At 40.0% G+C, this 23,981-nt stretch overlaps 2 protein-coding genes and 1 long non-coding RNA gene across 4 annotated transcripts in view; 2 read left to right on the forward strand and 1 right to left on the reverse strand.

Moving 5' to 3' along the window:
• LOC147800429 (UPF0696 protein C11orf68 homolog) overlaps window positions 1–4,755 on the reverse strand; it is a 25,927-nt gene extending 21,172 nt beyond the window's left edge. Inside the window, exon 1 of the mRNA XM_087146003.1 lies at window positions 4,628–4,755. The gene's annotated coding sequence lies outside the window, so the exon portion shown is untranslated. The remainder of the gene's footprint in view (window positions 1–4,627) is intronic.
• On the forward strand, window positions 3,054–10,760 carry LOC147800430 (uncharacterized). The gene is made up of 3 exons (XR_015427717.1): window positions 3,054–3,590; window positions 9,405–9,480; window positions 9,874–10,760. It is a non-coding gene; the product is annotated as an uncharacterized LOC147800430 (long non-coding RNA).
• Window positions 10,761–16,959: 6,199 nt separating this feature from the next.
• LOC147800431 (uncharacterized) lies at window positions 16,960–23,146 on the forward strand. Of its 2 annotated transcripts, XM_087145987.1 has the most exons (6): window positions 16,960–18,491; window positions 19,004–19,488; window positions 20,194–20,556; window positions 20,963–21,076; window positions 21,306–21,407; window positions 22,400–23,146. In XM_087145987.1, the coding sequence occupies exons 1-6, from the start codon at window positions 18,407–18,409 to the stop codon at window positions 22,748–22,750; spliced, it is 1,500 nt and encodes a 499-aa protein (XP_087002113.1). In that variant the 5' UTR covers window positions 16,960–18,406; the 3' UTR covers window positions 22,751–23,146. The 2 variants fall into 2 exon arrangements, with proteins under 2 accessions (XP_087002113.1, XP_087002107.1); XM_087145981.1 differs by lacking the exon at window positions 22,400–23,146 and having other exon boundaries at window positions 20,981–21,076; window positions 21,306–21,446.
• Window positions 23,147–23,981: the final 835 nt, after the last annotated feature.

Genomic DNA, 23,981 nt, shown 5'->3' on the forward strand with positions numbered 1-23,981 from the left:
GGATTGCGTGACTAGTTTGAAGGAATACCCGTGCTAAGAATAGAACTTTAGTTTTGTTTGCTACATCCCTAGCGTTCCTGTTCTCCCTGCCGGAAGTTAACGCACAACTTCAGCGATTGTCCCATGAGACCTTGCAAATCTTGGCGCGTCCGCCATTGTGACAAAGTTATGGTGAACTATTTACGACAAACATTTCTCTCTCTCTAGCCTCCTTCCAGGCGACGCAAATACACGACGCAACGGCACGACGGCTGCCTTGCGTTGTGCCGTCAGGTCGAACCGTCGCCTTCTTGCGATTACGTTTGTACACACACGACGCGTCGCGTCGTGTGTCGCGTCGTGCCGTCGCCCGTCGCGTCGTGCTGTCTCAGGTATTTTCCATGTTGCATTTTTTGCCGCCTAAACGTCGCCCCTTCCGTCGCCCGTCGCGTCGTACCATCGAGCGTCGCGTCGTACGTCGTGTCGTTCATTGCGTCGCCGATTACGTTGCCTGAAGCACGACGCGACGCACGACACGACGCACGACGCGACGCGTCGTGTGCTGTCGCCCCTTGTTTCATGGTGTTTACTGTTTTCTTTCATTTATCTCCCCTGTGCTTGCAAAGTAAATGTTATTTACTCTTTGGTGTTGATTTGTTCTTGTTTTTATTTCATCCATTCCTCCATTAGAATTAATTTCAGTCATATTTTATTAAGAAAAAGAAAAAAGAGCAAAAAGAAAATCGGCATATATAGGAACTGCTCTCTCATAATAAATGCAAGCCCAGAATTCGTCACTCTTTAATTAAACCCAGTCAATGATTTCTTTTTAATACTGGCGATGCAGTTTCCATTTGTGGTAAATTTGTAATCTTATAGATACCGGTGTTTCTCCGTGGTCCATCCTTCCCGATTCCCCAGACAATTTTTCTACAATTGTATGACCGCAAGTTTGACCACGGGTTTAGGAAGTTACCACCGAGCCTGCTCTATAATACCCTCAGAATATCCCATTTTTGTCTTCCTTCAGGCCAGTCTTCCTTGTTACCTTCCTCAGCACCACACTTTCAATGATATTAGTCCGTGTTTCTGAATAAAACATTATACAGATGCTATTATCATTGTGGCTGTGTCTTTTTTCAACTCTGCTTGGCCACACACATGTATAATTTCTCCTCTGATCCACATCTTACATTAGTAAGCACGTTATAATGATTGATGTATTGTATCTTAGAATAGATTTTGAAAAATTGCAGCGGACATAACACGAGAATCATGACACCCGCTTACATTATTCTTTTGTTTACTAGTTTAAGCCTTTTATTATCAGTGAAAATTAATTCGTTTCCGGCTAATACAGTGAAAAAATTTCGCACGGTTTACGAAAATACAAATACCCTCACGTTAGAGAAAGCATCTTTTTGATAATGATAAAAACCAGGGATTCCATTTAACAGAAAAACATTGTGAATTAGCAATGAAAAAAGATAAAGGGCGTCGCTTGAAGACGATCTATTGCTGAATTTGGGGACGACTTGGCTTGTCTTGACTTGGCAAGTAGCTGTAGAGTTTGCAGTAGAAAGGCTTGCAGTAAAAAGAGCTCGAATGGATGGCGAAGATGTGTTGGCTATATGATGTTTAAGGTTCAAGAGCACAGTCTTTCCTTCCCCTTGACTAAATCAGGTTTCGAAACGGGATTCATGTGTCTCTGGTCAAAGCCACCCACTGTCCAGCAACGTATGCATGTGTGGTTCAATAGGCCTACACTGGTAATGTTTTTGCCTAGAGCAGGACAGGGACGAATTTACAAGTATGACAGGTTCGATGGAGAGAGAAATCATAGAGAGACAACAGAACAGTCTCTGTTCAGTCCAGTAGCCAAGTGAAATGGAAGGTCACTGGCTTGGGAGATTATCAGCTCCTTCTCAAGAACTCTTGTTGCAAGTTCGGCTACCAATTGCCCACACGCACTGTCAAGCAAAGCACACAAATTGTATGACCTAATTCTGGGGGAGTTAGGATTTCAAAAAGCAGGGGAACAAAATCAATTCTATTACATAGTTATTAGGAAGATCAAAATTAGTGCAGGAAAAGTTAAAACAGCGTTGTGGCTGATGTTATTTATTTCCTGGAGACAAGGCTGATAGTTGGTCGTGACGCTCTTTCTAATCACATTTGATTAGAAAAACAAACAAACCTTTTCCTTTAACAACTCACTCTTAATGAAAACACAAAGTTAGAAAGTAACCAATAAAAAGAACAATGACAGAAACAAGGCACGCTACCTATTCGCTCTTTGTACGCTACGGCCATAGGCATGCAGAGCCTTGACCTGGCAGCTTTTTCCGTGTAGGCCTATGTTGGTAAGTTATTTTGGCATGATGTTGCGTTAATTCTTTTACCATCTATACTATACGATTTGACAATATTTCAAAAGCTGTCAGTTCAAGGCTCTGCATGCCCATGGCAGCAGCGTACAAAGAGCAAATGCCATGTCCTGGGTACATGCAGTCCACTATTGAAGTAAGAGTTTCTGCTCAGCTCATTAGCATTAAAAGTAGCAGCCCAGCATTTTTCTGAAAAAAGGAGATTGTTTGGCCACCAAAATGGCGAGAGTGTAGATCGTTGCCAGGATCAACTGCCTGGGTCTTTGAGCTATCCTATGAGAGTAGAATGGCTAAAAACTACAACTGAAAAATGGTCCCAAGTGCCCAAGAAGGGTGAGGGTTGCCACTTGAAAAATCGCTGCAATCAGACTTCGGAAAAGTCACTTTTCGGGGGTGATTTTGTTTTGTGGGAATTATTAAAAATGTAATTGGTTAGCCCACGATAAATTGAAAGGAAATCGAAAGATTAGGGACCAGACAATACATTTGTGCCGATTTTACACTGTTTTTAATGGGGCTTGAATTAGTTGATTGTACCCTACTATTCAAGAACCGGGGGCGGAAATGAAAGAAAACAGTAAAGGCGCCCTCTATAAACAACACCGCGTCGCGTCGTGCGTCGTGTCGTGCATCACGTCGTGCATCACGTCGTGCTTCACGCGACGTAATAGGCGACGCAATGCACGAAACGACGTACGAAGCGACGCACGACGGTACGACGCGACGGGCAACGGAAGGGGCGACGTTTAGTCGGCAAAAATGCAACATGGAAAGGACCTAAGGCAGCACGACGCGACGGGCGACGGCACGACGCGACACACGACGCGACGCACGACGCGACGCGTCGTGTGTGTACAAACGTAATGGCAAGAAGGCGACGGTGCAACCCGACGGCACGACGCAAGGGAGCCGTCGTGCCGTCGCGTCGTCTGGTCGCGTCGCCTGGAGGGAGGCTAAAGAGAGAGAGAAATGCTTGTCGTAAATAGTACACCATAAAATAGTACACCATGAAATAGTACACCATACAAAGTCACTTACGAACCGGGTTACCAAACAGAGTGTTCTGCCTCGAGTTCTCCTCTCGGGCTGCTGATCCACAGTAATCTAGTCTAGCGCCCTCTACCATCGCTTTTCACTTTCCCGCTCCATGTCATTCACGTTACTTCACTCGTACATTTTACAACTTGCTACACCTGTTTATAAGCCCTTGTTCAAGCACGATCCGTAAGTTTACCATTCCTGTGTTTCCTTTATTATATATAGTTCCTCTGTAGTCTATTATAAGTCCAATTTAGGGTTTATTTCTGGTATATAAAGCCCTCTCAGTGTCACACTCGCCTCCTCCAATCACGTGCGTAATATTTTGTATACAATTACAATACACACATTCTTGCCAGTGCCTGTTATGTTTTATCGTAAGTTCTGTTTGTGGAACTGTCTGTAATTATCTTGCCTTCTTTGACTTCACAAGTTGATCTTTTTAAATTGAAGCGTGTTATGGAGTATTGCCCTGTTCATGTGATTTGACATGTACATGCATTTTCACCAGTATGTTTAAGCAAAGATTTCCGGTACATTGTGTCCTGTGTTCTTCATTTTCACTACTGTGCATGTTGCATTTTTATCTGTCTGTACGCACAGGACTGTTTGCATTTTATGAGGTTTCATATTTACATTCCTCACACATTGCATTTTTACCCATTAATTTGTACATGAACTCTTTCTACATGTACATGTATTTACATCTATTTGTGTCCTTTTACATTGACCTACATGTACATGTGTATACATGTACTTTAGGTAGAATAGACTTTTTGCAGTCCTTAGACTTTCTGCATTTTCTACATTTCATTGTGTATTGTTATGGAATTAGTGACTTATTCCTTGTTACTCAAAATATTTTGTATCTGTTTATTTACAGTTTTACATCGTTTTCCATTAAACGGCTCCAGTAAAGGGGCCCACTTTGGAAGAGATGTTTAGGCCTCTGCACATTTGTGTGAACCAATCACATTGAGGGCAGAAGACGGAGACATGCAGCTTTATGGTTATTTTAGCTGGGTCTGCTTAATGTATGCCATACACGAAACGCTGTGTAAACTTGCAGAGTTCATTGGGACGACATAAACTCTTCCTGGTTATTGATTGGATTATGTCTCATACTTGGTCCAATTAATGCTCCAATTAAAACGCAATCGTGACATAAACTTTCAACCCATTGATCTGGCCCTACTAACCAAGGAATTCTTGTCGGTACTTACCTGCGCGACGTCAACACCGAACTGAAGATGTGTGCTAAATGGCATAGCACCCTCCAAAACTGCAATCCGACACGACATTGCATGCTACGTGTGATTACAGTAGTTTGAGGGAAATACCCGTGCTAAGAATAAAATGCACGTAATGTTTATGCACTGTAAGGAGGCCCAGAAAAGCCCTCTACTTGTACTGAAGAGTCCCAGTGTTCCAATGTTGCGAAACACACAGTGAACTATGGTGCATAATCTTTAAATGGCCTTCAGTCTGGCTTTCACATCACTCATACTACATGAAACACGAAATAAATGAAATACTCATGAGATTTCTTGTTCTTTTTCAGTTGAAAAACCCCACTCTTCACGCTAGGTAATCTAACTAAACACAAACACTCGTTATAAACACAAATCCTGTTTAATTTTAATTAAAGAAAAGAGGAAAAACACACGCTAATCAACGAAGAAAAGATTCTTGGTTTATTGTTATTAAAATCTCAATGGCAGGTAAGACTGGTGAAAAAATACACATCTATAGATCGAGAATCGGTGGATTTCATGGAATAAAACGGGATTTCTTTCGGTCTTTCTCAGATTTTCTCCCGGTCAAATATGTGAATCTACATGCAATCTATAAGCACTGTATACAGCCAACTGTAGTGCAAAGCAAGAATGAAAAGCAATTAATGATCTCATAGTTTCTTCTAATTTAAGAACAGGTGTTTCACAGAATCGGATGGACATTACTCTGGATATTACAAGTGAAAATTGGGCGATAAGTACATGCCTATTTTCAGGTCAACAACATACTGAAATTTTTCCTTTTTACTTATTGTTTGTTATTATCTTGACTGCAAAGCTTCTGGTTGGTATTCTTGGCCACATTTTGGAGGGATCCTCCGTTTTGATAGCGACTTGAGATTTCCAAACAAATGAAATATTTGTTCGATGTGAATTTCTCTACATTTTTTATGCAGTATGTCTGCCACAACAAGAAATCATTTACTATAATCTAGGTTTGTTTTACGTTAATTAAAATTTACCAATTTATTTCAGACGTAATTACCTTCTAACACCACTAACCAAGATAGTGGCTTGGTAATTTAACCTGTTCAGAAAAACAAATTAAATTTCTTTCATTACTGGTTAACTTTCTTGCATCACCAGCCACTTCAGAATTAGTCAAACAGGACACTTTAACATGGCTCACAATCACTGCGATCTACTACATCAGATATTGTCAGTTGACTAAATTAATTCTTGAATATCCCCGGCCTGCTTTCTGTCATCCCAGCGAGAAATGTAGATGCTGTGTCTGAGATTCCACTTGTTCTGCGCGATTACACCAATGCTGGAGTAGACACAGGGTTTGAAATTAAGTTTCTCCCTGATGCCCAACCCGCGCAAGGTGGCCTCCACTTTCAGCACGTCTTCCTTGTCAGTGAAATCTGTGGTGTGCACGCTGATGGTGTGCTTCGGTTTAACGTACAGATCCATCCCTTCTTCCGTGTCGTCCACAGCCGTTACTTTGGAGTATGTGCCTAGCTTGTCTTTCATCGTGGCCCGGGCGATTTTCGTGTTCAAAAAGAGCAGCCAGGTACCGCGCAAATACCTTGCAAATTGTCAATCAAGAAAATTTTTGTGTCATAGTTTAAACAGGACTATTTTTCTACGACATGAAAATTGAAAAGAAAAACCAATGTAGCGAAAATGAGTACAGAAAAACGTCTCTTTTTAGTTATCCCGTGATATTTATTGTCAAATTGTCAGTTGCTCTACTGGGGTCAATGGAAATAAATGGCCATCGAACAAGTTATAAGCCAGCATCAGTCATGTATTTCTTTCTAAAATAGCCTATTGCATTTAGTGTAAAACCAGATGCAAACCACACGATCATCTTATAAGTTACAACTCCGTTTTACTTGTTAGAAATTGCTATATCTTTAACAGCATGAAAACTGATAGCTTTCTTTGATGCTTTAAGCTTTTCCCAGTCGGCATGGAGACCATCCTCGTTTTCTTTTTCGAGCTGTGCTAAGGAGGTTGAATAGACTCGAATCCAGCCGTTCCATCAGACCTGAAGATCATACCAACAATCCTTTTGAAGATAATACAGTAGAGGACCTTGGGGCTAAAGAGATATCTATTTTTAACCGTAAATGAGCCGGATATTTCATAAGTTCACCCTGCCCTGGATTTAGCCCATTTCCCTTTTTTGGCCAGGCAGTGGCAACATGAAGAGGAACAGTCCAGAAAATCATCATAAAAAATCAAGCTTCAAGGAGTTATACTAGTTGGAGAACAAAGAGCATTTTCCTGAAGTTTCCTTATTCACAGGAGAACAAAGGAATGTCCACACTTTTGCATGTAAAACAGGTATGGGTGGTCTTGTCGATAATCTGCTCAAAATGCTTTTAATATTGCTGAGAGACTGGAGAGATGATGATCTACTTATAGTGTTTCAGTTGTTCTTATAGAGTCTACGTTATTTTCGGGTAAATGGTACACACCTGGTCATGTTTATGAACAAATTAAAGCAAAATATCAAGGTAAATAGAAATTAGCCATGATTAATTTTTCTGTCTGAGCACAATTTGATATATTGCAGATCTCTTTTTGTATTATTAAGACTTTTGTCCCACCCCATTTTTTCCAAGTCAAAATTTCGCCCTATGAGGTCTACATCCAACACTGCCATAGATCCGCTTGTAAACTGTATGTAAATAATCGCCTTCGTTGTTCTTATTTGTTGAATCTGGAGTTCCTTCCATTTGGTGCAATCCTGGGCAAATTCCTATATTACTCACCGTTTCAGTGTTGAAGGTGCGGTCGTTTCCAAAAACTTGTCCAGCATTTCGTCCAGCTCACCCTCGGAGTAGTCGGCGGGGTCGAAAAGGAATGCGTCCAATTCGGAAGCTTTTCTAGAGGGTGCCAACAAGCGCTCGCCACGCAAAGGGTTTGGACATGCACTGTGGTGGGGATTGGGGGATGCAGATCCAGAAGACGACCTTTGGGTAGAACCCAGACAAAGAAATATAGAAATCAATCCCTGCAGGAATATCATGGTTTTTAAAAGGATTATTGGACACCTGGAGGTGGCTCTGTATGTCCATTCGCCATGGTAGGCGGATTTAGTCTGTCGAATAATTTCTTGACGCTTTTGTAGGCAGAGGTATATTATCTTGTAAGAGGAAAAAAAACATGCAAAATATATGCAATAACCTCATTTGGAAGGAGGGAATACGGGGGCTCTAGCAGAAGAGCAAAACTAGTTTGTAATTTGCTGAAACATACGGCTCTCAAGAACATTTTTAAAAGTCGTTTTATCATATATTAGACTTATCAAGTGCGGATTTGTGTTGCTTGGGACTCACGATTTCACTTACGAGAGATTTCCACTGACGGACTCAACATGCTCTTCTTCCTTCGATTCACTGGATGATTCTGTGGGTGGCTTTGGATTCTTGTTCATCGTGATGTACCTGAATGGATGTATGAGCTTAATTCAAATATGTCTTCTGATAGTAAAAGTTAATCGAAACGTTGTTAGTTTAATAAGGGATGGTTTTTTAGGGCATTCTCTCGGCTGCTACGTAATCACCTCATGAATTGTGAGGAGATTTGAGGGCAAGCGCAGATGAGCAATAAGGAATCTGCGTAAATGTTCCTGGTTTCCCTATAGAAATGTTCAAAGTCCGAATTATACGTTTATAAGGGAGGAGGGAACTAGGCTCTTGACTGAGCCTCAGTGTACACTTTACGGTCACTTCCGAGAGACAGTTGCACACGAAGCCCATATCCAGTGGCCTATAAATTGTAGATGCAATGAGTTTTTCTTAAATTGTTTTTTTTTGTGCCACTTTGAACTTTTCTTCAATAGGCTATATGAAAACTCCTTTAAAAATTTTGAACACTACAAACTATCTTTGCTTTCTCTTACAAACGAGGGCGCTGTCGCTATGATGTCATTCAGGGCAGACAAAGTTCTGTGCACAGATTTTGCTGTTAAACTTATAAACTTAAATTTACATTTCTGAGAAAGGAAAGGGACCGATGCCTGCTTAGTGCTGTCACAGCTGAATCGGCTGAAATACATACATTAATTTGGTTTTGTCGTTTCTTCTCCAAAAAGACCATGGTTGAGTAATCTTAGGTTAATTAGCCGAATTTCTTTCTTTTTGGTTTTGTCCCTCGGCCAAGTATTGCAATGCATCCATGGGCCTATATGAGTGCCCTCTCCTAGTATTTGGTGAATGAAGTATGCATGTGTGAAATTTGCAACATGTTGCCTGTTAGAAAGCATCGACAGACAGTGAGACTTGAACGGCGCCCTCTGTTGATTCACCTAGTTAAAAGTTAACGGCCTAACGTCTCAATCAATAGTGCCCACAATATTTTGGATATTTAATCACCAGCCAGTCTTTCCGTCAAATGTGATTATTTTGCCAAATTTCACACTTCATTTTTCCACCTAAATTTCTCCAAATCCCAAGGTTAACTGTGACTCCCAAACCAGCCTACTTAACCGCAAATTATCCCAGACCAACCCTGTGCGTGAATCTTAAAAGTGAGATCGTTCCTTTATAATTTGGAGGATTTTAGAGGCCCTTTTTGTCTCCAGCAGAATCAAAGTTATCCATAATAACTTAAGTGAAAGTTACAGTGTAGTTTTGCATATTGTTTAATCAGTTCATGTTTGTATTTTATTCTATTTACTTCTGCTCACACATAACTATTAAGGCCACATGCCCGTGTCAATTGCCTTTCCTGTTCTTATATTTTGTAGAACCACGGGACACGAGTGACAGTTTCACGGGTCACGGGCTACCAGAGTTTTTTTCCAGTTTACATGGGCTGCGCAGGTAGGCCTACCATAGCTTTCACGGGTCACTTGGTTTCCATGGTTACTACATTCCCACTTGGGTCACCACTGCACCAAACGACCTTTATGTGAACTGAACCTTGCAGATCCCTCGTTGATAAAACATTACAGTTTGAGTTGAGAACCAAGCGCCATATTTCCTCGCCCGTTGTTTCATTGCCCTATCGGCAAAGATGATGACCGCTCTGTAACGTCATGATAGGTCAGCGTGACTACAGCAGTCGTAAATTGCATTCTATGAATTATTTACATTGAATTGTTTGGTTGAAATTATCTGGAATTTGTTTAATTTTGCCAATTATTATCAATTGTGATTCTGGGAAACTGTATTTGTTTTCTGACATGGAGTAGTTTTTATTATTTTCCATTCTAGATGGTTTTTGTATGTAGATGATCTGTGGAGCACCGATGTTCTTGCGACCCGCTAACTTGTGAGGCCCAAGAGTTGGGTTCCGCAGACACTGATTCAACTTGCCGAGTGAAGCTTGTTCCGCAACCTGATGATGTCTTTGTAGCAACCTGATAGTTTCCACTGCTTTGCTCCTTGGTGTCGATGGAAACTACTACAGCTGTGACAAATCAGAATTTTCTATTAACTATTTATTTCTTGTATTTAATTCCTGAAAATGTTTTGATAATTTCAGTGAGTATGGTTACATTGTGGGGATCATTGTGGAAAATTTGTAATACTTGATTCTTTGATATTTTCACCTTTTTGAATGTACGTCTCGCTGATCTACACCATCTACACCACCTACACCAATCTACTGAATTCACATTGTGACACAAGTTTGGGATTGATTATTGAATTCAGTGCCAGGTTTGATTTGCCTGGAAATTAAGAATATTCTGTTTTGATGTTTTGTGTTTATTATGTTGCAATTGGATTGAGTATTGAGATAGTTGGTTGAATATTGAATTGGAGAATTAAATTAGAGAGTTTTAGACCGATTTGAAATTAAGGAAAGCTGAACAAATTACTGACAAATGTACATGGTGTGAATGTATTCACTGAAATTGCAGATATTTATTGAATTGAGTATTTTCCATACATAGAAGGAATCGAACTGTATAGAAATAGAAACTAGTGAGTTTTAAATTTTCAGATGTTTGTGACTTAGAGAGATAATTAACTGTTATTTAAATATCCAGGTGCATTACCGTGCATTGTAAAATTTGAGGCAAATTTGTAGGTGACTCAGAATATTCACAAAGTGAAGATTTCCTTGCAATTTCGAATTTCATATAATTTCTATTAAAAAAAAAACATAAGTTGAATATATTGTAAATATTAGAAATTTGTGTCGGTGTGTTTTTGCTATGGTTCTCGTAACTGTGACAATTGCTATACACATAAACAATGAACCAGCAAAGAAGAAAGAATAGTCCAGCAAAATTTACAACACGTTTTTATGCACAAACTAATAAAACACTAGGGTTGTCTTCCTGGAATAATATAAACCAAAAATATGGTAAAATCCCCTTCGAAACAATGAAACAACCGTTGAAATAAAGTAAACTGAAAAACAACCGTTGAAATAAAGTACACAGAGAAATAACAGTTGAAATAAGGTACATTGGGTAAAACAACAGTGTATTTTGAAGGATCCTATTAAAAAATAATAATTAGAGCTACCCTTTACGATGCACTGGCGAAAGAAATCTATCCAACTACTTACTTAAGAATATTTTTGGTTTTCCGCGAAAAGAGAGAGAACGAGAGACCTAAAAAATTTTAGAAAAAAAAAGGACTGGGGACGAAAATCACCAGTTTAATTTGTTTTCAAAACAATACCCGTCCAAAATTACCCCTTTTTGTGGTCTGTCATTTGTCTTCTGAAGAGTGCCCCTGGTCCTCGCGACACATATGAATAACAGTTCATGACAGTAACGTCCACAAATTATTTATACCGAAATCAGCTTTTCAATAAGAATTTGAACTTCAAGTTGGATTTTTATCATACTGTGCCTTCTGGTGGTTACTACCGAACAGAGCCATGCAGCTTTATGGATAATTTAGTCGGGCCTGTTTTATGTATGGCGTACACACGAAACGCTGGGTAAAATTACATGGCTCATGGGGGCGACATAAAATCTTCCTGGTTTTTAATTGAATTACGTTTCATGTTTGGTCCAATGAATGCTCCAGTTGAGATGTATTCGTGACATGTAAAATGTCAAATCATTGATCTGGGACCTTATCAAGTAGTTCTAGTATGTTTTAACCTGTAGTTACCTGTGCGACGTCAAGTTTCGAACAACACCGAACTGAAGATGTGGGCTCAACCTGACACGACATTGCATTTTACGGAAGCCCGTGAGTTTTTATTGCGAAACAAGGAAATAACACTGCGAAATAACGCAATAACTTTGCGAAGTAATGCAAAAGTATTGCAAAATAACACAGTAGTTCTATGGACATCTGGGGCACGTTTGCGCGGTTACTCTGGTTAACAACAGTTTATAGGCCTAGGATGCGTGCGCATTATACCCTGGTGCAGGAATACACTCCCCTTTAGTGAGAGTATACTCTCGCTGACCAGTGCGTCGCACTCCAGCCGAGCGAACGCACCCTTGATCTTGAGTGAGCAGTTCAGGTGATTTTCCGTGAAATAGTAATCGAGGAAAGCTAAGCACGGCATATTACGCAAACTCTTGAGCTTCTACTTCTCTCTTAATTTGAGTAATAATCACAAATTGTGATTTGGGGCAGAAAATCATGGTATCGTCGTAAGTTACACACACACACTTCAATATTATCCGAGAGAAGGAACAGCAAAATAAGTAACTATATCTCAGATCCATGCGCGCAACCAATCCTGCCCGTGGGACTTCATGAAAATGGGTGTTCGTGCAGTGTCTATCAAGACAAGTTTAAGGACCCTAAAACGAAGTTTGGTCCAGTACAGATTGTCCAGGAGAAAGAACAAGTCATCAATTGTTGACGTTGCTCTTTTCATACTGGAGCAGACGCAGGGGGTGCGTTCGACCGAGCTGCTCGTGGTAGCACTATATTCCTGAGCGTCCGACCGGCTGAAGTACGACCCACGGGTCAGCGAGAGTATACTCTCGCTAACGGGTGGAGTATTTACTCCTGCATCCGGGTATATTGCACAAGCATCCTACTTTTGCTAACCGGACCAACCGCGTGAACGTGCCCCAAATGCCTGTTGCGTTATTTCCAAAATGTATTGCATTATTTCGCAAAATATTTTTGCATAGTTCAAAGTGGCACTAACGGGCCTCCGTGGCAAGCAACCTGCGATTGCGTGACTAGTTTGAGGGAAATACCCATGCTAAGAATAGAACTTTAGTTTTGTTTGCTACATCCCTCGCGTTCCAGTTCTCCTTACCTGTTGTGTTTTTTACCTTTTGTTGAGCACTGGGCCATTACCCATATAAGCGCGTCTTGTAGCGCATTTGGTTTGATAGCTCTTGAACTCAGGATTCGCTTGCTGTATAGAGACCCTGGAGTCTGTTTTGGAGCTGGTCCTCTCTGCTATACCATCATCTTTGTGCAATGAAATGTGTAGGCATGTGCCGGGTACCCGCCCGTCGATTTCAAAACCCGATTCCATTTTTCCGGGCCGGGTGCCCGTAAAAAAGTAAATAAATTTGGAACAAACATTCATGCATAAATGTCTGTAAAATTTCTTACTGAAGGACAGACTTCATGGACAACCACCGTGCCGATGAAAACCCGGTCCCGCGGTCATACATGAAACTTGAATTTGGAGATCGACAGCTAATTTTGTTACCCACTCCGCCCGGCCCATTGTACCGCAAGTCGTTTTCCTAGTTCCGGAATTTCCAAGTTCACAAGGGCGAAAAAAACCACTAAAATTCACGGGCGATAAGTCACTCGCTACGTGTGATTTTAAATATTTCTTTAAATTGAAAAGTCATATAAACCTTTGCATCTAATGTCTGCTTAATCTAAATGACTGTTTTAGAGTTTCCGTTTTTGTAATTTACCGAAAACTGCAAGCTTTTCCCCCACTCTCGGATCGCGCGGCGTTACCACGCAAAGTTGTTGCGAACTCAACTACACGGGCGCAGCAGAAATGTATGTGACGTAATGGGTTCGTCAACTGTGCGGCGCGGGGAGGGTAACGTTGATAGCTCACTTTTCAGTTGAAAAGTAGAGTCAAGGCTTACGCAATTTCTACCTTTTTAATTGATTGGAATTCTTATTTTCATCTAATTTTCTCAAAATTAAAAGATTCTCTATTAGAAAAGCAACTTTTTACAATGGTTTTGGCTGAAAATGGATTTTTCGTATGGTTACTTTTTATTTGTGAAGACGTTTTTGTCTCGATCCTAAACCGATCCAGAACTAGGAAAGGTGTCATCGTCACTTTAGTCGATCGATCCAGTGAGTCCAAATATAAAAGCTTAGATTTTGAAAAAAAATTGAAGTATATCCAAAACACAAAGTTGACTTCTGACCATATTTCACTCGAATTTGAGGATTTTTTAGCTGCAGTCTTACTGAATAATTTTCGCGATCTGGAACTAGGAAAATGACTGTACCGAACCTATATGAACAAGAGACCGAAGGAGTTTTCTCTTATGAGGGGGAAGCGCTGTTGATGTACACTTGCATGACTGTATTTGTAACTATCAAACCCTGTCGGCCTAAATGACTTTTGTGCGGAATAAGTAGTGCTTACTCTGTGAATTAAGAGTAATTTTGTCAAATAAAACAATATGAATGAAAATTACTTTATGTCGGAATTGACGACGAAGCGAGAGCGAACTGTGTAAAATTCCAGCGGCACTGGGACTCCACACGGCGTGCGGTAAGTGGTGATCACGCACAAATTGTGCGGTTGATCGGCCTCTTTTTATAATCAAAGCACTAAATATGCGCTACAAACCCAAAGAGTCAGAGAACCAGTTTAGTTAAGTTTTATAACAAGAAATATTCCGTTTCAAAATTATTTTTAAATTAAAGCAACTTGAATTTCCTCAGTGATTCAGAGGAACTGTGGATGAGGAACTGACCAAAAGAGCAGGGATGATGTTTTCTGTACGTAGGCCTACTAAAGCATTTCAAATCCAAGTATTTTACTATTCGAAAAAAAGGAAATGTTGACAGGTGCAAGTCATAATACAGTCGGCCAATCAAATGTCACTTGTCGAAGTACTTATACATTTAAATCTCGACAAATGAATCTCAGGGTAATGGAGTTATCCCGAAAAAGTATTTATTAAACTAAACCACTTCATCGTGGTACGTACCTTCGTGTGGCAAAACTTTCGTATCGCTTAGTCATTTAACAACGTGAAGCGCTGCTATTTTTTTCACTTGGGTTTCCCTATGTGTGGTCACATGACCTTTCTTTTTACGGTCACATGGCCGCTGCAGTGTCAGCGATTGGACTGCCTGAAGGGGACTACAATTGGGCCCACGTTGCAATCAGGTTAGTTTCAGCGTCTTGAAAGCCAGGATTACACAAGTTGCAGCTACGATGATTTATGCAACATGCTGGTCCTCGTCAGAAAAGAAATGAACTTGCGATGACTCCTAACCATACATAGACTTCCGATACTTTCAACGCCGTTTGAAGCATTTTGGTGGCGATGTTTTGAATCAGAAACTTCAAAATAAGTGGATGTAATGGTGGGGGCACTGTTCGAGTTACGGTGGTATTTTTGTACATAAAACTTTAAGCCTTTTAACCCGTGACGTACATAGCACTGATCTAGTCCGCACGCGACACGACCAGCGCTCACCATTTGTGCACGTCACATGCGTTCCGCGTGTACGTGGTCATGCAACATCCGGGACATTTCCTTTGAGCGTTTGCAGGTGCGTATATCATGTAGGTGGTTTGCAGCTCTGTTCTCTTTCCTGACGTTCCCCGTGAAGATTTGTTTCATACACCCACAAAAAATTTGCAAACTGAAGGTAACAATTTCTTTTGATAAAAAGGTAGGAGAGATTAACTCCGACGTTAAGAACAATGTTCTGATTGCTTCCTATGTACCAAAAACAACCATGTTTCGGGCACATAATCCACCGGGTCGCGCGCAATGCCATTTGTTATTAGGCGATCTCTTTTCCGGGTACCCGATGTTAACAAAAAAACGGGTACCCGGTTCTAAAAATACCCGCAAATGCACACCCCTGGAAATGTGTTCTTTCCATCTTGTGTTGCTTCCAATACGTCAATGTTGTCACAGGAGCAGTGGATCATTCTCTCTTCTGTGATACTGTCTGGAATGTAGACATTGCCATTCTTGACGAACCTCTCAAGAATGTTATGGCCTATTGTTGTGTCAATTCTTCGCACTTTGTCAATACCAATGGTATGGTTGGCAGCATGAAACAAGTCAACAAGTGCCTCAAAGCGGGTTGCTTGGTGAAGAGAAAGACCTAAGCCAAGATGCTGTGGTGTCAACTTCCTTCTATTGGAAACTGCGTATACAATGTCTTGGGCAATGCTGCACACATTTTGCTTGACGGTGCTTTCTTCTTCAGTGCCTGAATGCACCACATCAATGCCCCCCAAAAGCAAGCGTAGAAACAGATACAGGCTGTTCGGTATTACCTCACCACATGTTTTTGGTCAAGGTTTTGGCAGGTGTTGCAATGCCCAGGGGTGTCAAGTAGATCTTCTCTGATGCTAAGGGCCACGTGAACCATCTCTTGAAAGATATTACCTTGTGCGATCCTTATCGTGGTGCCCTCTTCACCATCTGTAGATTCTGAATCTGAAGACAACACTTCTTACTGACGGGACTTTGTAAGGGTCTTGGAAATCATGAAGTAAGACTTCTCGCTCATGCTGTAAACATGTCTACGAGACAACCCTACACCCAAGTCTCGGCACAGTTTCATCATACATTTATCCTCCTTCGGCTCCTCTGGATCACCAAACGATTTGACCTGTGAAGCCATACAAGACGATAACAGCCTTCGGCTGCAATCAAGTCATTGATGGGGAAAGTCTTATGCTCATTACAAGATCATTTTTGCCAAGTCCAATCAAGGCTGCCGACTTTTCTAGTGTCTGTACACTATGGACCTGTTTTACTGCGTTGTTCTTGGCAAAACATGCAGAGCGTCCAGTTGATTGCCGACTTAGAACTTCGTCTAGTTGGGACTGAAGACATTGAACACTGGGCTAAGTCAACACTTGATGCATCCAAATGAGCCTGTTGTTACTTTCTTAACCCTAACCCTCCTCAATCCTTCACCTGTTGGAAGACTGAGGAGTGTAAGGGTTAATTTGTCTAATTTGCCCCCGGAGCTGAATGTTGAATAACATGTTTAGTGCCACCTGATTTGTAGTGCGATGAAGTCTTCCTCTGAGAAAGATGTTAGTCTCTCAAGTACATCCACATATCTGGTGTCACCAAGTTTTCTTCGCTGCTGAACATCATACAACCTTCACTGCTCTCTATCCAAAGGGGAAGGTTACGCCAAAGATGCATTATTGCATCCACCTGCCAAGGCAGATGATTAATTATGGCCCATTAAGACACCATTGGTGTATGCGTTTCGAGGCAAAACATGGTTTCTTCAAAACTAAAAAGTGGAGATGTTTCAAAAATCTGCCTGAAACATCAGAAGTACATGTGCTACAAGCAGTTGGGTTCACACGGTCAAAAGACACAAACATTTCTGTATTCTGGTGACACTGTTCGAGAGGGAAAGTCTGTTAACTTACATGACGAATATCCAGATGCAGTTGGTAGTATTGGTGCATATTTTGGTGTTGATCATCAAGCTGAGAATGGAATGCATGCTTACAAGACATCTAGTTTAACCATCCATGGGCATGAATACAGACCAGGCTGCTGTCTGGTTCTTGACTATAAAGATGACTTGCCACAATTCGGAATTTTGGAGGCCGCTGTTGTCATCAACGATGAAAAATTTTTCATCGTTGAGTGCATGGAAACGCAGTACTTTAATTTTCATGTTTTGTCTTACGTTCTGGAGTCAAAACATGAATATTTGTGTGTTCATTTTTCACAGCTGTTTTCAAAGTGGCCACTAAGTGTGTACAAGTATGCAGGAAAGAATTGCGTAATCAATAAATACTCACACACATATGAACTATTTTGACTGCACAGATAAGGATCCAACCACAAGAATTCTGAAATGTTTTTGCGTTTTCCATTTTTACTTACTAGGACTGATAGTGTACAGTTTGTTGAATTAGTTTTTAAATGGTTGTACATTAACCGAGAGTGCCTTTATGTTAATTAACAGTACACTATTCTTTTTTACAATTCTGTCAGAATTTCTGCTAATATAACTTTTAAAGGGATGTGCAAAATTAGTAACGACTGTACACAAATACTTTCTTTTAATAATGATTTATGCAGTGCTGCTCTCACATGTGACATTTCTGTACCCAGTGTTGGACAGACCCTATTTGAATACCAATGGATTTGATTTTCTGTAGATCAATTCCATCAATTATACTAATGGTGACCAACAGAGGGTGCTTCTTATAGCTGAAATGCTTTATGCATTTTCCATTTTTACTTACTAGGACTAATGGTGTACAGTCAGTTGAATTTGTTTTTAAATGGTTGTACATAAACTGAGTATGGCTTACCAGCCAGAGTGCCATATGATAAATGTGACTGGTCTCCTCCTCAATTGTACTCAGCAAGTAAATTTGTTGAGTAGTTATTTCAACTGAGCAGCTTTATGAAATTTGGTTAGGGTTAGGATTGGGCACACTTGTGTTGCAATCAGTGGCTATCTCTCCAAATGCATACACACTTTATTATTTATTAAGTCATACATTAATTGCATGCACTTTTGATTACATTTTTGCCGTTTGTTTGAAATCATGAGGTTTATCTATTTTGCGTTCTGTAAATTATCTGCAGTATCCAGCCTTTACACTTGTTGACACAGTTAAACATTTTGAGAGATCATGCCAGTGTATAAAATTTGGAACTGTGACAGAAATGTGCGCAAAAGTGTCGTAGCCATCAGCATTGAAGAGATGATCGTGAAAGGTATGTACTAGTTTATCTGTGTGTCATGTGTAATTTGTTGAATAATAATTAGAATAAAACTCGAAAAAGCAACAAAGTATTAGATCAAAGGGACCAACTCCCGTGCTAGAAAGACAAAATGCATGCTATTTGTGTCCAAACCTCATATTGATATGAACTAATCAAGATATAGTATAGGATTGGTGAAGCAGTGTGGCAAGAGAAAGCACAACTGCTCTGATTGGCTAAATTTATTTGATTCAACATGTGTGAAGACCAACCTATGAGCTCATCCTGTTATCCGAGCCAGAAAAAAAAAAAACATTAAAGACCTGGCTAATGCCTTCTACAGGTTTTCATTCGGCCCAATAACAAATACGGTTATAGTGATTGTTGGGTCTTAACAATGTCAAAGAAAAGAAAAAAACATATTATGCTTATTTCTTGACCTTGACATTTTTAGATGACCTTAAAAACAGCGAGACTCGTAATTTTTCTCTTTTCATTGTAATTTGTTCTTGTAATCCTCACAGTCAAAGCTAAGTTCAACCTTGGCAATGAGTTTGACTCGCACCGAATTGTGACTGAAGATGATGGCACAGAAATTGAAGACGACGAGGTCTTACAGGAGCTGGGAGGTGGAACAACGTTCATGCTACTGAACAATGGTGAGAGCTGGAAACCTGCCACAAGCACATCACCTCAAAACAAGATACCAGAGCCAGCTGTGGATGACGCAACTCCTCCAGCCCCACAGTCACAGTGTTCACCTGAAGCTCAAGTGTCTTCTAGTCATCGAGTAACCAAGTTTTCATCTCTACCGGTGTTTAGCCCACGGGTGTTGGAGCATCTACGGTCAGGGAAGGAGCACATGGTGTGGAGAGAACTGATAAGTGAGGCAGCTAACTACTACATTGGCAAACATCCACAGCTGAGTAGTACTTCTGAATATTGTGCCATTGGTCGTAAAATGTTCTGCACCTATCCATCCATACAGCGGGAAGGAGAGCATGAATGGGTATGAACTGATTCATGTTAGTTATTTGCAATCAGTGAAAGTGCAGGCCTGATTCTTCACGGAGGCAACAAAGGCATATTGTCTCCGATGCCCATGGTCTTTGCTGAAATGTCCTTGGAAATCATGTTCCCATAAACAATTGGATTTCATATTACAAGTGCCCCTTTGCTTTTGGAAGATTGCCTTGCCCCTCCAAGAGTGAAGTATCAGCATCACATGTACATGGTTGGAGTTTCAGTCATTAATCAACATTAATTCTTTTTGTCACTTTGTACAAACGCAAATTGCAGGATCCTGATTTGACATACTAAGTAGTCTGTTTGAAACGGGCAGACACGGGGGGGGTTTCCTCCAGAAAAAAAAATAAACGTATGATAAAAATATGTTTGTTGCACAATTTTGGATCAAATTTACTGTAGCTTACACAAAAACACACCCAGACCCCGCTAGCAGGGTGGGCAGACACGCTCTAAGTGTGGGCGCAACAACTTGCCTTTACAATTCGCTGCTTGAAAAATTCCCCCCCCCCTTTTGAAACATCCTGTATTTACCCTTGTGAAAATGTGTTTGTTATGTAATTCACTTCAAAATGTTGCTGACAGATGGGTTGCATGGAAGCATTTAAATTCTTTTATCCTAGGTGTATGTTACACTCTCACATATATTTCGGTTTCTCTTTTTGTTTGTATTTTCAATTTTATACAGTCCTTTTTCACAAAGTGCCTCTCCCAAAGAATAAGGCACATTCGATGGACAGACAGGAAGAGGACTCCAACCGAGAACAGAGGTGGTGGAACTGACAACTGTGCCCCTACTACCAAGAAACCTCGAGTAGTCCATATATCCTGCACTTCAGATGGATCTTCAGATTTAACATCGGAAGAGTACGAGAAACACCTTTCTGAAATTCAAGTCGAGTGGGCCAAGGGGCAGAGGAAGAATGATGCTCACCTAAATCTTCTGCTCTCAGAATGTTTCAAGTCTAACCAGCAGTGGATCAAAGGGCTTCCAGACTCAAAGATTAAGCCAATTTTGGAAAAGATCCCATGCTATGAAGATGGACAGATGGTAAGTACGATTTAACATATATTACTAAAATTCAAAACCCAATTAATTCATGGTGTAAATGTGTGATCCTTGACCTTCAAAGTCTGTTGCCATGACCCCGGATGTCAATCCTGCAATGGAAAATCAGGTATAGTCAGACACTAAAACTATACGTATTTGCAGCTTGTTGAAGGAGGAAATCATTTTTTTTTTTAATTTTCCAAAATATTTTCCCCAAAACAGTGTTTCACAAGGTATATAAATTTGTTCAAACCAGACGATTTTCTCAAGTTAGACAAAAATGCTACGCTTCATACAATCTTTCACTTGTTCAGACCGGTTGTGTTTAATGACAAATTGTAACTGGAGTTTGCTTGTACCACTACTCATATTCCTTGTTTTGTTACCTTTTATGATTTATCAACAGATTATTCTTGAGTTTCAGAGGATTATTGGGGAGAAGCAGTTCGGCAAACTTCAGGACAACACCAAGATGTTTATGGCTGCCGTCGAGGAGGCCTTGCGTTTGCCGCCAACAGAGGTAATTTTTTGTTCTATATCTTTGTGCTCATCGTAAATTCATTTAGAAATGGGGAAGCAGACTCAGTGACGGGGGGAGGGCGAAACTTAGGACACCCAAGTGGGACCCCCCCGATATTACTGCTTGAGATGTCCTAGGAGAGCCAAAGAATATTTCCAATTTGTACATACAGGACCACATTCGTTTTTATATTGACCATTTTTCACCCCTTTAAATCTGTTAACTTCAGGAACCTGAGAGAATGGTTAAGATCATCGAACAGGTAGAGAAGGCAACAGCCTTTGACAAAGGGAAGGGTGTCAAAACAAAGAGAGTCATCACCATCACAGAGGTAATAAAACTGTTATATCTATAGGCCCACACTTTCCCATACATATCAGCACTTCAGCTGTGCTTTAGTGACTGTAGTCATTGACTGCGACTCGAGTTGACTCGATTGCATCAAGCAGACTCTTGTCAATGCTAAAGGATTAACCTTAGACTCCATCACTGCGGTAGCTTTGACTCGATCAAGATGTAATGGCTCAGCTCAAGGACCCATTTGCCTGACTCATCTTAAATGGAGCTGAATATAGCAACTTGACTCCAACTAGCAGTGTGAACCCGTTACTTGACATGAGACTTGACCTTAAAGTGGCTCGTTGAATAACACACTGCACCTGTATTAGCAAATTTAAACCTTGAGTACATTTTTAATTATTTTGTATCAAATCCAATAATTTTCATAGTTTATCACAAAGATTCTGTGCTGCAGTATGAAACTGCCCATCTGCAAATATGTTGGATGAATGAATATTTATTGTTGTATACTATCTTTTCACAGGAAATCACAGAAACAAGTTTTGCTGTACACTAGCAATGAACAAATGGAAAAAACTTCCATCCATTCTTACTACTAATTTCTTAATAATGGCCATCTCTGAAACAGTGCGCAACTTGACCTGGACTGGAGTTGTACTCCTCTACCTCATACGATCTTTAACTTGTGCTTGCTTGTCTCAGATAAGGAACAACTCAATGCATTTCACTGTCACTGCAAAATCTAGCTTTAAATAAAGCAATTTTGTAGACACCTGTACATTCTCTGCGCAGATGGCCCGAAGTCCCTTCAACAATGTGATGATTACAAATAGTGCATGCTACTGTCAATGATGTCATGTGACTGCACAAAGACGTACATGTAGTACACCATTGTGTTGATTGTGACTGACCTGGATTTTTTTGTCAATAATTAGATCAATGTTTACATTGTTGTTTTGATACATGGAGAACACATGTTTACAACAAGGTAACCGTTATATATCATTGTTATATATTTTTCAGGACATTCCAGACAACGAGGTTGAAGTGGCCCTGAAAACTGGGGACAAGGATCCGCCAAAGCTGGTAATAATCAAGAGGGATGACAAGATAACTGCAATCTTCATTGTTGGCGATGGGGTCCGCATATCTTGCAAGGGCAGTATGGTGGCAAATGCAGTGATCACTTTGTTGGGAGTATATTATGTTTTCAACCTTGACTACCCCAAAATATACTCTCAGATCCTTGGAATCCTTCAGACTCATGTTGTTGGAGGACTTCCTTTCGAAGGCAAAAAAAGTGCCAAATACCGCACGTTTAATAACTCGCTTGTCAAAAAAATGGCACAGAAACGGTGCAGTAGCGAGAACTGAGTCCATATAATGGTTCATAACATGGCATACTAAATTCTTTATTGTGTGCATTCTAAAAGGTTCATTAAATTGTTCTCTTTCATACACATTTTGATGTAAAGAAAAACAAAAATTGGGTTTGAGGTAGGTCACTGAATCTAAAAAGAATGATTGGCTGGGTACCGAGCAGCTGTAGTTTAGTGGATGCAGTTTCTTGTTTGCTCTAGATGTAGATAATTATGATGCTATTTCAAACAGACACTACTCTGTAAATCGTTTTTGACCTTAATAAAGGTAATTTTGCTTTTGCTTTGATTTTATACTGCTGGAAAATGTAAAAAGGCAAAAACAACCTACAAAAATGACATCAACGAAGAAGGTCCAAAAGATTCCATTCTCGTGTGTGCTTTTTAGTGTCCCTAGTGTTCAATGTTTGTTATGCAGTTTCAATAATTAATCGCCAGTATTTAAAGTTATATCGTAGACCGATCAGACATTGTGGTTGACGTCATCTTGGTTTTCTTCCATTTTAATCGAACTAAGAGGAGGCAAAGAGGAAAATGGCCTGCTTTTATTTCTTGAAAAGGATTTCCATTTCAATGTGTCTATGCCTGCCACTGTTAAGGTCTACTGTTGTTACAGATTATTGAAGGTTAACATTTAACACTTTTTATATAGGAGCTGTAAACAAGTCAATGTTTAAAAGTGTTACAAACCTTAGCATGTCAACATCTAACTACTTATGAAAGCTGTCTAAACACTCATTATGTTTAGATTTAATGGAACAATTCGGTAAATTGGAAATGTTTTAGCGTTTTATAGCTAAACTGAGAGTGTTTAAAGAATAAATACGTATTATTTTCAGTAAGCACATAAACACCTATAAGATTATAAACACGTCACAGTGTTTAAAAAGTGTTACAGGTTGTAAACATGTCGGAGTGTGTATAGGTAAACATCTAAATACTTGTTAAACACTTGCTAAATGCCATTAACGTTTAAATATGGAACAAATTAATAATTCAAAAACATGTCGAAATGTTTACAATGTAAACACAGTGAGTTTATGAAATAAACATTCACGTGTTCTTGAAAAAATAAACGTGTTGAATTGTTTAGTCTTTGAATATGTTTGTGTTTACAAGAAAACATTTATGGGTTTAAATGTTAAATGTTACAACACTAAACGCAGTTTACTAAAAAAACAAGTCACAGTGTTCATAAAGTGTCACGTTTTTGCGTTTATATTAGT

This window comes from Acanthaster planci, linkage group LG01 (genome assembly GCF_054643075.1).
Source record: "Acanthaster planci isolate LZ-2023a linkage group LG01, COTS_SCS, whole genome shotgun sequence".
Classification (NCBI taxonomy): domain Eukaryota; kingdom Metazoa; phylum Echinodermata; class Asteroidea; order Valvatida; family Acanthasteridae; genus Acanthaster; species Acanthaster planci.

Coding starts and splice junctions, on each gene's coding strand:
- LOC147800431 (XM_087145987.1), top strand. CDS start 18,407: ATGCCAGTGTATAAAATTTGGAACTGTGACAGAAATGTGCGCAAAAGT. Junction 18,492..19,003: donor TGAAGAGATGATCGTGAAAG/GTATGTACTAGT, acceptor TAATCCTCACAG/TCAAAGCTAAGTTCAACCTT. Junction 19,489..20,193: donor GGGAAGGAGAGCATGAATGG/GTATGAACTGAT, acceptor AATTTTATACAG/TCCTTTTTCACAAAGTGCCT.